Source organism: Centropristis striata, chromosome 11 (assembly GCF_030273125.1).
Source record: "Centropristis striata isolate RG_2023a ecotype Rhode Island chromosome 11, C.striata_1.0, whole genome shotgun sequence".
Taxonomy (NCBI): Eukaryota; Metazoa; Chordata; class Actinopteri; order Perciformes; family Serranidae; genus Centropristis; species Centropristis striata.
In genome coordinates this window covers 13,163,985-13,176,794 of record NC_081527.1, presented here as the reverse complement: position 1 = coordinate 13,176,794, position 12,810 = coordinate 13,163,985, and the positions used below count along the sequence as shown (strand labels likewise).

At 39.0% G+C, this 12,810-nt stretch overlaps 1 protein-coding gene across 1 annotated transcript; it reads left to right on the top strand.

Moving 5' to 3' along the window:
• The first annotated feature begins 3,958 nt into the window (after window positions 1-3,958).
• pcyt1aa (phosphate cytidylyltransferase 1A, choline a) lies at window positions 3,959-12,466 on the top strand. Its single transcript, XM_059344872.1, has 9 exons — window positions 3,959-4,319; window positions 6,532-6,645; window positions 7,159-7,258; window positions 7,475-7,591; window positions 7,799-7,950; window positions 8,186-8,264; window positions 9,381-9,523; window positions 9,627-9,815; window positions 10,614-12,466. Exons 2-9 carry the CDS (start codon window positions 6,532-6,534, stop codon window positions 10,830-10,832), a joined length of 1,113 nt encoding a protein of 370 aa, XP_059200855.1. The 5' UTR covers window positions 3,959-4,319; the 3' UTR covers window positions 10,833-12,466.
• Window positions 12,467-12,810: the final 344 nt, after the last annotated feature.

Sequence of the window (12,810 nt, the reverse complement as noted above, 5' to 3'; positions counted from 1 at the left end):
CTGGTCTTGGCCAGTCAAAAACTAGAGGGCCTGCAGCGTCAACTGATGTTTAAGTCCCCAAGAAATATGCAGGAATTATGGGCTAGCTTGTCCAAACACCAAGTCACTGTAACACAGCCTGGGAAATGGTTGTAATAATTTGAGACTTCAAAACGCCACTTTTATTAGTTCCCACATTGATGCATAAAATGCCTAAATAGCAAAAATACACATAAATAGTTATATGAATAAATGTTTAGAGCATACACAATTTTATGGTTATTTCCTACCAGCACCTCTTTTGCGCATGTCTTTTACTCTGAACTTTCTGTCTCAATTGGAGACAGAATGTTGGGAAACTGATTAAGACAAAAACAAACAATTTTTAGATGAGGACACCAGTGTCATCAAGTGATCTAGAATATCATGGAACAGAAACAACCCCACATTTATTAAGTGTAACAGGCTGCTTTAAGGGTGATAGAAAAATTATAATGTATTTAATTTCATTTATCTTTTATTTATTCCTCAAGGAATCATTGAGGGCAACCCCTCATTTACAATGATGTCAAGAGCACAGAGAAAACATAATGAAGAACAAACAGCACAGACAAAACACTTGAAGAACATTAAAAACAGTTACAGTGAAAGGCAGAGTTATTGGTTATTATAGTTTAAAATTATGTTGATGTATGATGATGTAACCTATTGAAGTGTGTTTGTTAACAGGCTGAACACCTGCCCCAGCTCAGCTCAGCCAGGTGCCTTTAGCCGACTGGTTTTGCTTCATCACATTCTTTGACTTTCTTCATTTTCATTTTCCTCAGGGCTTACCCGCCTGCCCCGTGTTTGTCATTTCAACAGTGAAGCAAATGCTATCCTTCAAACCAGCAGGTAAGGCTGCGATCAAAGAGTGCAAGAAGGAGACGGCGAGTCTATAGGGGCTCTGCCAGGTGGCTAATGGTCAACATCATACTGTAATTGCTCTGTGCGCATGACAAAAATGGCAGGGTAAGGGTACCTGTTACTTTTAAATGATATACATTTATTTTAGCTGTACACTGAGACAAACAGCTACCCCACAAAATAAATCAACTTGTTGTACAGAAGGACACATAATGCGCTCAGTAATCTGACACAATCTATCATTATAATACTTGTGTATTACTTCCATATATTGGCAATATTTAATTAACAAAATGTGCTATTAGTTAAACTTTAAGTTATGCTATTAGTTAAGCACTTAACAATACATAACCAATCTTGATGACAGCAAACTAAATTCCTGAAGAATTAGATATAATACAGCAATATCTTCAGAAATGAAAAAACCCACTACATGTAAGACAGGGTTTACAGTGTTGAAAGAGATTCTAAATCATATCTCAATTTGTTTAGTGTTGGAAAAATTTAAATATGTTGTGAAGTCTTACATCCAGGCTTTTAGTTACACTATTAAACCATTTCCAAATCATTCTCCTGGGTGGCATTTAATACTTCCTAATTGCAGTAAATCAACTTATTTCTCTCAGTTTTTATTTCAGGTCAAACCAGTAATGGCAGCAACCACGCAATAGCCACATGTCTGCAGTGTACAGCAGCTTTTTTGCACAACTTTACCACCACCTTCAAGGTATCAATTATCGTAACTTGTGCCCCTCTGATCTTCAAGTGAAATTACACCTTGTCCTGGAGCTCTCTGCAGGACACAAGATGATCAGCTCAAGAGTGATGCTTTCAGCTCTGCACCCCTCATTCCACAGCTATGCTACCTACATGTCCTTGGGCCAGATATCCACTGTGCATGTCAAGGGTGGTACTCCATTTTAATGTAACATTGCAGACATTTGGATAAAACTTCTCACTGAAGAAGAAAATTCCCACAGCCCACATTGTCCACTTTCACTCAGCCCACATAAGAATGACAATACGTTGGTGGTCAAGATCTGGTTGCCGAAACAGAACCCTGTATGGGCCATGACAGAGCCTTTTCTAAGCCAGTTGTTTAAACCCAGCTGGTCCGATATAGGGCCAGACAAGGTTAACACTGCTATCAACCTCAGCTAAACCTCAGCTAGGCCACATGTCAACCATATTTTCCATCAGTATTCAGATGCTTTTTCAAAATACTAATACCACAAAAAAATACTTAATCAATAACACATAACAGTGGTTGGTGTTTTACTGTTATGTGATCAACGCTGTTATAATAAATTAAAAGATGGAATAATGTTTAATAAAACACAGCACATCTGGTCATTTCTCCATTTGCACTTGGTACTCTTACAGCTGCTGTTATAATGCAATACTGTATATCTTTTGCTGCCCCCAAGTGGCCAAAGAATCAGTTCTTGCAGATTTTATTTATATACAGTCTATGGTTTCAAATCTGCAGAGTCTACAGCCTTTAGCAGGGGAAGCACTGATGTAAATGGCTAAATGAATGTAGAATCATGTAACATTTTACAAATGGTCTAACAGCTCTGTTTACAACAAATAAAATTCAGATTAAGGAAAAATAAAATCATGTATAGTGCTAGTGTAAATTGTTGCATAGTATTTGAATGTGTGAACTATGCATGAAGATATGAAATTGTTTAGCGCCTACACAGGAGAGTGATTATCCATTACCTTTATAACATCTATGTAAAGCATGATGATCAAAAGGACTGCCTCTTTTTATCCCCAAACTGTATTGTAAAAACAACTAGAAAATTTCTTCTGAGGAAATTCTGAAAGGGCCACGGGGGCTACTGTCGGTGTGTGTACACTATGATGAGATTCTTCAGAGATTTCACACAATTAATACTAGTAATGTTATGATACTATATTATAAGCTATACAAGGAGAACACCTACAACATGCATTCCTTTTCAAGATCAAGTTGTCCACCATAAGGTCGGCGGTCCAATCCCCGGACCTGGCTCTCACAGTCGAAGGGTCCTGTGCAAAATACTGAGCCTATAGTATGGGTTCAGTATGCGGTTTCAATACTGCTCCGATCAGTATTGACAAATTCTGCTCAGCTCAATAGTGTGTGTGTATCTGTAAGAACTTATACAAACATTACCTGTGTGTGTGTGTGTGTGTGTGTGTGTGTGTGTGTGTGTGTGTGTGTGTGTGTGTGGTTGTGTTTGACAGAGACTTGATATTTTTGTATGGGAGACAGGGGTCAGCTGTAGATTAACTGTGCCTCTGGCCTGAGGCTCAGAGGTTACCACGACAACTTCAGGTGGTTGTCAATGACAACAGAGGCATGGTCATTGAACAGGGATTCATAAAAAACTATATGACCTATCGAAACGTGGATAAATACACCAATACATACGAACTTGTGTCTACTGTTTAAAGTTTAAATGGAGTCTCTTGATGAAATTATGTCGGAGAAGTAGACGTTTGAAAATATCCAATTATTGTTCGCTCTTTTTTTTCGTTCGTCCCATTCACTTCAATGCAAAATTTTGCACAGTTTTTCGTGACTTAAGTCACAAGAGTGACATGAGCATGTCATAAACATGACATTGGATGTGTCATGAACATTAATGACACTTTGAAGTAACATTAATGCTCATCATACTTTTCATGTCATGTTTCTGACAGGTTTGTGTGACTCTTATGTAGACACCTTCAAAATAAAATGTTACCATATCTTGCTTAAGTCACAAAGGCATGATCAAAAATTGCCTAAGTCATTTATTTCTCTTAAGTTACATAATTTACACACAGTGTTATTACTATAGCAAAAGCCATCATTTGTTACATCCTTTTTGAATGAAATGATCAATAAATGTCATATGTTACACTTTTGGTGACGTTTTTTGTGTTTCCTGCAAAACTTGAAGTTAGGCGATTATTTTAACAGGGTGACGACCATAGACTGTATATAAATAATATGACAAGATAGTTGGTGTCTTTCTGCTTCATCTCCGCTAGGTGGCAGCGCCACAACGCCGGAAGTGCCCGAGTAGTTACGTAACTTCCTTGAAGGATATCGAAGTTTTGTAGTTCCTGGGTTGTTGACCTGTCAGCGTTGTAGTACAAGCTGTCACAGTTAAGGATACTTTGTCTGTCCTTCTGGTAGTAGCGGTTTTCGGACAGCAACACAGTGAGCTCCGGGGCTTCGGTCTCACACTATCGGTTCCTGCTGGTGTCAGCTAACCAGCGAGCTAACGGCTAAAGCTAGCAAACAAGCTTTACAGCTAGCCTGCTAGCTAGCATTCGACGGTAGCTAGCAGTGTTAGCTAGCGGTTCTCTGCAGTTGTCTAGCTAGCCTGCTGGCAGTACGAGACGAAGAAGCCGCCCACTCCTGCAAAGCAGCACTCCAGACAAAAGAGTGAACAGTAAGTGATCAGAAACTTAAAGTAGCTGTTTAATGTAAGCTAACAATACTATTCGAGGTAGTTAACATATTGATTTTAAGGATTTCCAGTAGGTTAATCCAGGGTTTGACAGTTGAGCTGCACAACCAGTGCCACCAGTACAACTCCTCTGTCAGCTGCTTTAGTCACTGGTTTAACTTCTGTATTAATCCAAAGATGCATATGCATATTGTGCTAACTCAAGTTGACTTCTGGTATGTCTATGTGATTTTTATCCAAGTCACTTATTAAAATAAGCGAAGAAGAAGACATCGGGAACATTGTGTGAAATGTAGTTAGAGCCCGTGGTTCTCAAAGTGTGGCCCGGGACCATCCGGAGGCCGGGACAGGGTCCGAGTGGCTTTATAACAAAATGGACATTTGATTTCTGCATTTTACCTTTACTGGAAGTACAATACACTAAGTATTCTAAGAGGTGAAACAGTCAAGTCAAAATAAGTTGATGACTTTGATAATTAATTAATTTTCGAGTGTTGACAACTACACTTCCTGCTTCTCAAATGTAAGGTTTTTCTGCTTTTCTCTTTGGGTTTAAGACTGTTGGTTGAACTAAAGAAGCAGCCTTTTTTAAATTCCTGTATATCTATATAATTAACAATTAAGGAAGAACATTATGAGCAGTTTAGGCTTCTCTTTTTTTTCTTTTTTTTTGAGTGGCATTATCTTACATAATAAGGTTGGGGGGCTGTCATGGACCTCTGTTGCCAAGCATCTGGTTTAACAAGACTTGACACTGTGCTTCAGTTGCTTTCTTATTATAGCAGCCTGTTTCAGTTATGATGGCATGAGCTGCTCATGTAAATCTCCTCTGTCAGTGTGTGAGAGCCGTGCAGATCTTCTCACTCTCAGTGCTCAGCTGTTGCCAACAGAAAGAGGCAGAGGATTGCTTCTTGTGCAGGAGCCCGGTGTTAGATCAGGTAGCTGCCACTGCATGGAGCGTGTACTGTCACGTATGTCACTCGTTGTACGAGTCATAGCTTGAACAACTGACATGGTAGCAACAGTCTAAATAAGGGTTGTTTAGGCATAATAGCAAGTTAAAGGAGTGACAAGGTTAGACATTTCAAAATAATGCACCATCCATTTAATGACCTGTGGCGTGATGGAATGCATGGAATGGGGCAGAGCCTTAACCCATAACACAAGAACACAGTTTCTATTGTGCCACCAAATATGGACCGATATGGTGGATGTCATGTCATTTTTCTGAATGGGATCTTTGACATTTCTGCGTTTCAAATTTGTTTACAGATCTAAATGCGATGGTAAAGACTATTTTTGCCCTGCTCTACCAGGATACACATGAAACTTATAGACTGATCATTTAACATAGACTCTTCCAGGTTTATCTGGTTCTGTATAGTCAATAATTAATGACAATTAATCTTTTGATAATTGGTACATCATAAGTTTGTTTTTTTAAAGCCAAAATAACATTTGATGGTTTAGCTACAACTTATACAATGTGATAATTTGCTGTGCTTCTGTTTCTCTCATTATAAATATAATATTGTTTGTTTTTTCAGTGTTGTTTGGACAATACAAATTATTTCAAGATGTTTATCTACCTTTTTATGATGGCTGTAAATCAGTAAATATAATTTTAACTTCTGTTTTTGATATATTTCATAAAGAAAGTCATCTAGATGGCTTTTATACGCAGCTGTTAAGTAAAGTCAGCTGAAATCTAATATGAAAGTTTGCTCTGCTGACTCTGGTGAAGCAGGGCTAAATTTCATGATGCCAAATGTGGCGTTAATTTAATCTCAGTTACCCTTACTTTTTTGGAAATAACAGCAGGCTGGACATGGAACCAAATGTTTAATGTTGAAACAGGTGGTGTTATTCTAATTTTCAGTTGACTTTCATGAAGCTGCTTTTTTTCCACTGCTTCCTGGTGGTTCATTTGAGCTGAGACACACACTGTGTTCTCCCTAAGTTACTGGGTCAAGGTTGACTCAGGATGTGTCATCTGACTGCAACAACCTCACAGCTGTCCAGATTTACAGCCTGTGTTCTGTATGCTATATATATATAATGCTTACTATGATTATGTAACATAGCGTTCATGTCCAAGAGAGTGCACTTGTCTCTATATTACTAATGAATGACGAAGCAATATATGTTTTATGTGTCAAGTATTCTTAGTTGCTTGTCTTGGCCTTTGACACAGATGGAGGCTCAAAGCTCCAGCGAGCTGCTCCTGTCCAGAAAGAGGAGAAGAGAGGGCTCCAATCGGGAAGCCGAGGAGGGTGAGAAGCTTGGGAAAATCCCCAGATGTACTGTGGTGAGTCAGCTGTGTCATTGAGTCTTCGGTTGTCATTGAGTGTGTCCAGCAGTTTCTATAGGCTCTGTGCATGCGCAAGCCACTCTGGCTGTTTATATATGCATGCATGAATATGCAGATCTTGATTTATCGATAGAAGATTGCAAAAGGTAGAACTTTTAAATGGTTCACACAAAGGGGTTAGTGCAATATACGATTTTATTGCAGATCAATAAAAAATGATCACAATAAGTTGACTGTGTTGAATTTCCTTTATTATGAGGATCATGAGCATCAGTTTATGCAATCATTAATGAAAGGGACCTTAGTATATATGAATACCTTCTTTGAGCTTTGTTTTTCACTAAAAAGGGTGTTGGCTAAAAAAAGATGTCATATCTGTAGTGCAATAAAATTATTTGTTCTATAACCCAATGTGAGGTAAAGTGATTCAAGTTATAACTTTACTCTGAATGAATAGAAAACTTCCTTGATCTCTGAAATCTTCCCTTTCTGTTGCTCTGGGTCTGTTAGGGATTGAAGCACCCGGCACCTTTTGCAGATGAGCTGGTGCCAGCTGATAAGAAACCCTACGAGAGAGTCAGCATGGAGGAGGCAAAGAGGGGAACACATCGTGAGTCTGACTCCTCATAGTCTTATAAAACCTTTTACCTCGTGTTTTTTTATACATGTTCTCCTTTCTTTTTTCCTCTCAGTCTTGAGTTCAGTCATACTGTACATGTGAATAAACACAGGACAATTTTAGATTCACTCTGTACAGAATAATTAATTAATTAATTAATTAATCTCTGCATGTCTGTCTCTGCTCGTGTCGTCCCTCTCCGTCCAGCTGAGAGACCGGTGCGGGTGTATGCAGATGGCATCTTTGACGTTTTCCACTCGGGTCACGCCAGAGCACTCATGCAGGCCAAATGCCTCTTCCCAAATACACACCTCATCGTGGGAGGTAGGCAGCAGTCTTCTTATTAGCTGCTTCATTCCTCAGTGTGAAACTGCAAAAACAAAACATGAAGACAATCCAGAGAGTTGAAATACCACTCTGATGAAGTCGAAGGGATAAACCAAACAGTTTTTTTAACTGCAATACAATAAAATAAGCTAAAGTAACAATAGTTTCAGCATTTAAAACAATAATGTTTGTATTTTTGTGCAGTGTGCAGTGATGACCTGACCCACAAATACAAGGGCTTCACAGTGATGAATGAGGATGAACGATACGATGCAATCAGACATTGCCGCTACGTGGATGAAGTGGTGCGAAACGCTCCCTGGACGTTAACACCAGAATTCCTCAAAAAGCATCGTGTGAGTGGATGAAACCAAGAATCACTTGAGTTAAAAGACAGAACAACATCATTAGAGACACTTAGTCTATTTACCTGTTTAAATCTTGAGTTTAGTGACCAAGAACTGTTGAGAAAAATACAACAATCTTAATCTTAAATGAATGAGGAAGATTTTCTTTGCTGTTTCTATGTGTATTTTAGTTTTTGTACAATTTGTAGATGCTGTGTTGATGTGTGTTGTAATGACCCTCCAGATTGACTTTGTGGCCCATGATGACATCCCATACTCCTCAGCAGGCAGTGATGACGTGTACAAACACATCAAAGAAGCTGGTGAGTGGCTAAGTAACCGAGAGTGGTAGTGTGTTACGCCAGTAATAGGGATATAAAGTCCAGTATTAATATAGCTTCCAATGCACATATGACACTGTATAGTACTGAATTAAAAACATATTCTGATCCATGTATTTATTCTTGCATTCTTTACATTAGCCACATGCCATTTTGCAACACACTAATCCAGTAGAGACCTAATTTATTGGTATAAATGTTATATTTTTATATGGATCCAATGGCTTACACCAGCCACAAACTTTATGCGTATGGTAATGTTATAACATAATAACAACGTTCAACATGCTTATAAATTTAGTTTTTGTTTGATTGTTTGACCACAGATAACTGTGTTTAGATTAGACTAGATTACATTTATTTGTCATTGCACAGAAATACAACGAAATTCAATGCACTCACGTACTGGACTCATAAAAAAAAAAAAAGCATAATGAAAAGTAAATAACAAGATACATTCTCATCATCTCATCTCAATAAATAGTAAATGGAAAAGATACATTCTCATCATCTCAGCACTTAATATATTCATGTCATGTCATTCATTCACTGAACCACAACTCAGTGCCATTGTATGCATTAAATCAGTAGTGTAAATATATAAAGTGCAGAGCATTGCATTAAGTGTGGATGTCCCTGATTAGTGCTGTCGGACCAGTGGCCTGAGTTGAGTATGGTGATAGCTATGGGATAGAAACTGTTCATGAATCTTGTGGACCTGTAACGTTTCCCTGAGGGCAGCAGTTCAAACAGATAATTGGCAGGGTGGAGTGAGTCCTTCAGAATGTTGTGTGTCTTCTGCAAGCATCGGGAGTTGAACAATTTTAACTATGAAGAAAACAACTCCCATGAGCCAACACTCCTTCAAAATGTTATCAAAGTTTATCAAAGTCTGTGATTGAAACTACACACTGTGAGTTGAAAATATAATGAAGCATGGCACAGCTGAATATAGCACAGTTTATAGTCATACTAATTATGTATCCTCCAAAATATGTATTTGAATAGTATTTAAAATATGAATACTAAATAACTGAAAGTTTTCACACATCTGTGTCTGGTGACTCCTGACTCCTCATCACCCTCTGCCCTTTGCAGGTATGTTCGCTCCCACCCAGCGGACAGAGGGCATCTCCACCTCTGACATCATCACACGCATAGTCCGCGACTATGATGTGTACGTCAGACGCAACCTCCAGAGAGGATACACAGCGAAGGAACTCAACGTCAGCTTCATTAATGTACGAAACTTATCTTTGCTTTGTAATGTGAGGGCGGTAATTTATGTTGAATGTGTGGCTTTTTCAGACCTCTCATCATCTTTCCTTCCCCACTGTTTATCAGGAGAAGAAGTACCACCTGCAGGAGCGCGTGGACAAGGTGAAGAGGAAGGTACGTGACGTGGAGGAGAAGAGCAAAGAGTTTGTCCAGAAGGTGGAGGAGAAGAGCATCGACCTCATCCAGAAATGGGAGGAGAAATCCAGGGAGTTCATTGGCAACTTCCTGCAGATGTTTGGCCCTGAAGGAGCTCTGGTGAGGATGTTGGTTTAGTGTGGTCTTTCATCACTGTTTAATCAGGCAGCATGAGGAAGAACACACCCTTCTTTACACTGTTGACTGCCTGAGAGACAAGTTGCAGTGGGAAGGAAGACTTTATCATCTATGACACACACACCACTTGGAAAACATTAGACTCTGTGACACACAGAGTGACACACATGTAATATTAATTATTTCAGTACATTTCTACTGCTTCATATTCACTTTCAATTTTATAATCAGGTAAGATAAGTCTTTATTGATCCCTAGAGGGGAAATTCAGGTGCAGCAGTAGAAAGATGAAAATAAGTACATAAAAATAGATAAATGTGACATGGTATGATTACTAACATATGTATAGATGCATATACCAGGATAATATAGACTGTGATTAAGTAATAATACTGTATTGATATAGCAATATAGAAATACAATATAGTTTATTGGGATAAGTATAACATATTAACATTGAATAGTATGATACAGTATAGTATGAGATAGTAATAAAAAATGGCATAAAAATGGCCAGAATGACTTACTAGGATTTGATACATAAGGTTAAGGACTTGAATTAACTTGGGACTTGGAAGGAAGGAAAGTTCTTTGCGTGCACAAAACATCTGAGAAGATTTAGTTCAATCTCATTGTTTTCATACATTAAGATTTCTTGAAGGAATAATATAATAATATGAGTAATTACAGTCCCATGAGTCATTACAACCCAAAAATATGTGTATAGACACTAAACTGATTGTGTCTCAGTTACTATAACAGATGATCTCACCTCCACAGAAGCACATGCTGAAGGAAGGGAAGGGCCGCATGCTGCAGGCCATCAGCCCAAGGCAGAGCCCCGACAGCAGCCCCACCCGCGAGGAGCGCTCCCCCTCTCCCACCTTCCGTCTCCCCTTCTTCACCAAGACCTCCCCGCCTCCCTCGCCTCCACCCCACCACAGTGGGGCCCGTGGATACCTCATCAGCGAGGACGACGACGAAGACGATGAAAACTAGATTGAGACGCGTTTCGATGCATCATCGTTGTTGGGCCGCAGTCAGACGCTACAAGTTCACTGGGCTGTCGAGTATCGTGGTTTTCATCGAGCTCCTGCTTCCATTTCTTTGTTTTTGTTCATGATTTCAGCACTTCAGTGTCACGTTAACTGTAACAGCCAGTTTCTCCACAGCTCATCTTTTTAACAGCCAATTTTGTTGTCTTTGTTTTTTACGTAACGGTCAGTAAAATTTACCACTAATCATCTGAGTTGTTTGAAAATTAGTCTCATTTTGAGTTTATTAGTCACTCACTGTCCCTTAGGAATATTTGCAGGGGGCTGCACTGAGTGCACGCCTCCACCTATGATGGTTTTCTTAAGGCTGGCATTGTAGTGAAATAGGGTTTGTGTTTTTGTTTCTGTCATGGATTTAGCGGGAGGGCTCGCAGGTTTTTGGTCACGTGCTGGAACGGCACATCTAGTTTGGTGTGGGAGAGGTGAGCTGAAACCTCACAGAGACACTGTTGAATATCTCCTCGGGATGTTTTACAGAGCAGGTCAGAAAACTGGACATTTAAATGAGCTGCTCATGTCGGGCAGTTTATGTTCTGCTCATACTAACAAGAAAACAACCTTTACTTTTTTTTTTTTCAAACAAGAAATAACAAGAAAAATCCAGATATCATCAAATCTGAGCTGAGCCTGAGTCTAGTGTTATACATCTACTAAACAGCAGCTTTTCCCCATTTCTGTCTGCCTGCTTTGGGGCTACGCGTGTCTGTGTGTGCATGTGATGTTTGTGCGTGCAAGCTCTTACGCCGGCATGTTTGAAACGTCGTCTGGGTTCAGCTTTGACTTTACTGCATACAGTAATAAATTTGCTTTTCAATGTTTTTGTCTGCTGACAAGAATCAGTCTTTGGAAGACTAGTTTCAAAACTGGACGCCTTTTTTGTGGCATAAAAAGTGAGGGTGACCCATTTAAATGTTGATGTAGAAATACTTATTTTTGTAGATTTCACCTTTCCTTTCTTTATCCTCTGTACAGATAATGATCTGATCATCTTTGTTTAGAAGAGCCTTGAATCAACTTGAGCAAGACTATATCTTTTTTGTAATGCACTTCCTGCATCACCTGGGCCTGTAGGGAAGTAATAATTTTCATTTGATACATGTGATGGCAAAAGAAAGTATTAAGTTTTAATTCATATGTATAAGAAGACCTGAGAACTGCCTAAATGCCCTACTTCTCATGAGAAATGACATTTTTTAGTCATAAGCACACTTTTATGAGTAAGGCTTTCTCATTAGTAGCACACAAAACAGCTGCAATATTTAGTCAACAGGAAATAAAATGTTCACTTCAATTGATCTTTAAAATGGCAGAAAATGCTGTTTTCAGCCTCAGATATGGAGGTGTCCTGCTTTTCTGTTTTGTATCACATAAAATTGAACACCTTTTAGGTTTCTGGGTGACAAAACAAGAAATTTAAAGACATCAACATGGATTTTGAGAAACTGGAATAAACCAAACTATCGATTAATCAAGAAGATAATGGGCAGATTACTCAATAATAGATGATCATTAGTTGCAGCCCTAATGCACAAGGCTGTTGCAAACACTTGGGGCTTTTCCAAATCCTGCACGAATTGGCAGGACTTCCACTTAACTGAATGGAGTCTGTGCAAACAGTCTGCATCAGTTTAAGGGTGTATTTTTGGCAGACTGGACTCTGTCACATAGTGGTGTAAGCGGTTCAGATTATGTATCAATGAAATTCCAGATCAACATTTATGTAGCTACCTCCTTCTTCCCTGAACTGATTCCTGAGATGAGCACAAAGTATGAGCATTATATTTTCCTTACTGAACAGAGCCATTGTTGCAGCACTGACGCAATGTGACTGGGTCAAATATTTGAGATTTTCAGGCCTTGGCGTGTGTGTGTGTGTCCTGCATCTCCGGTGATTAAAGCATGTGTTATGTCTCCTATATAAC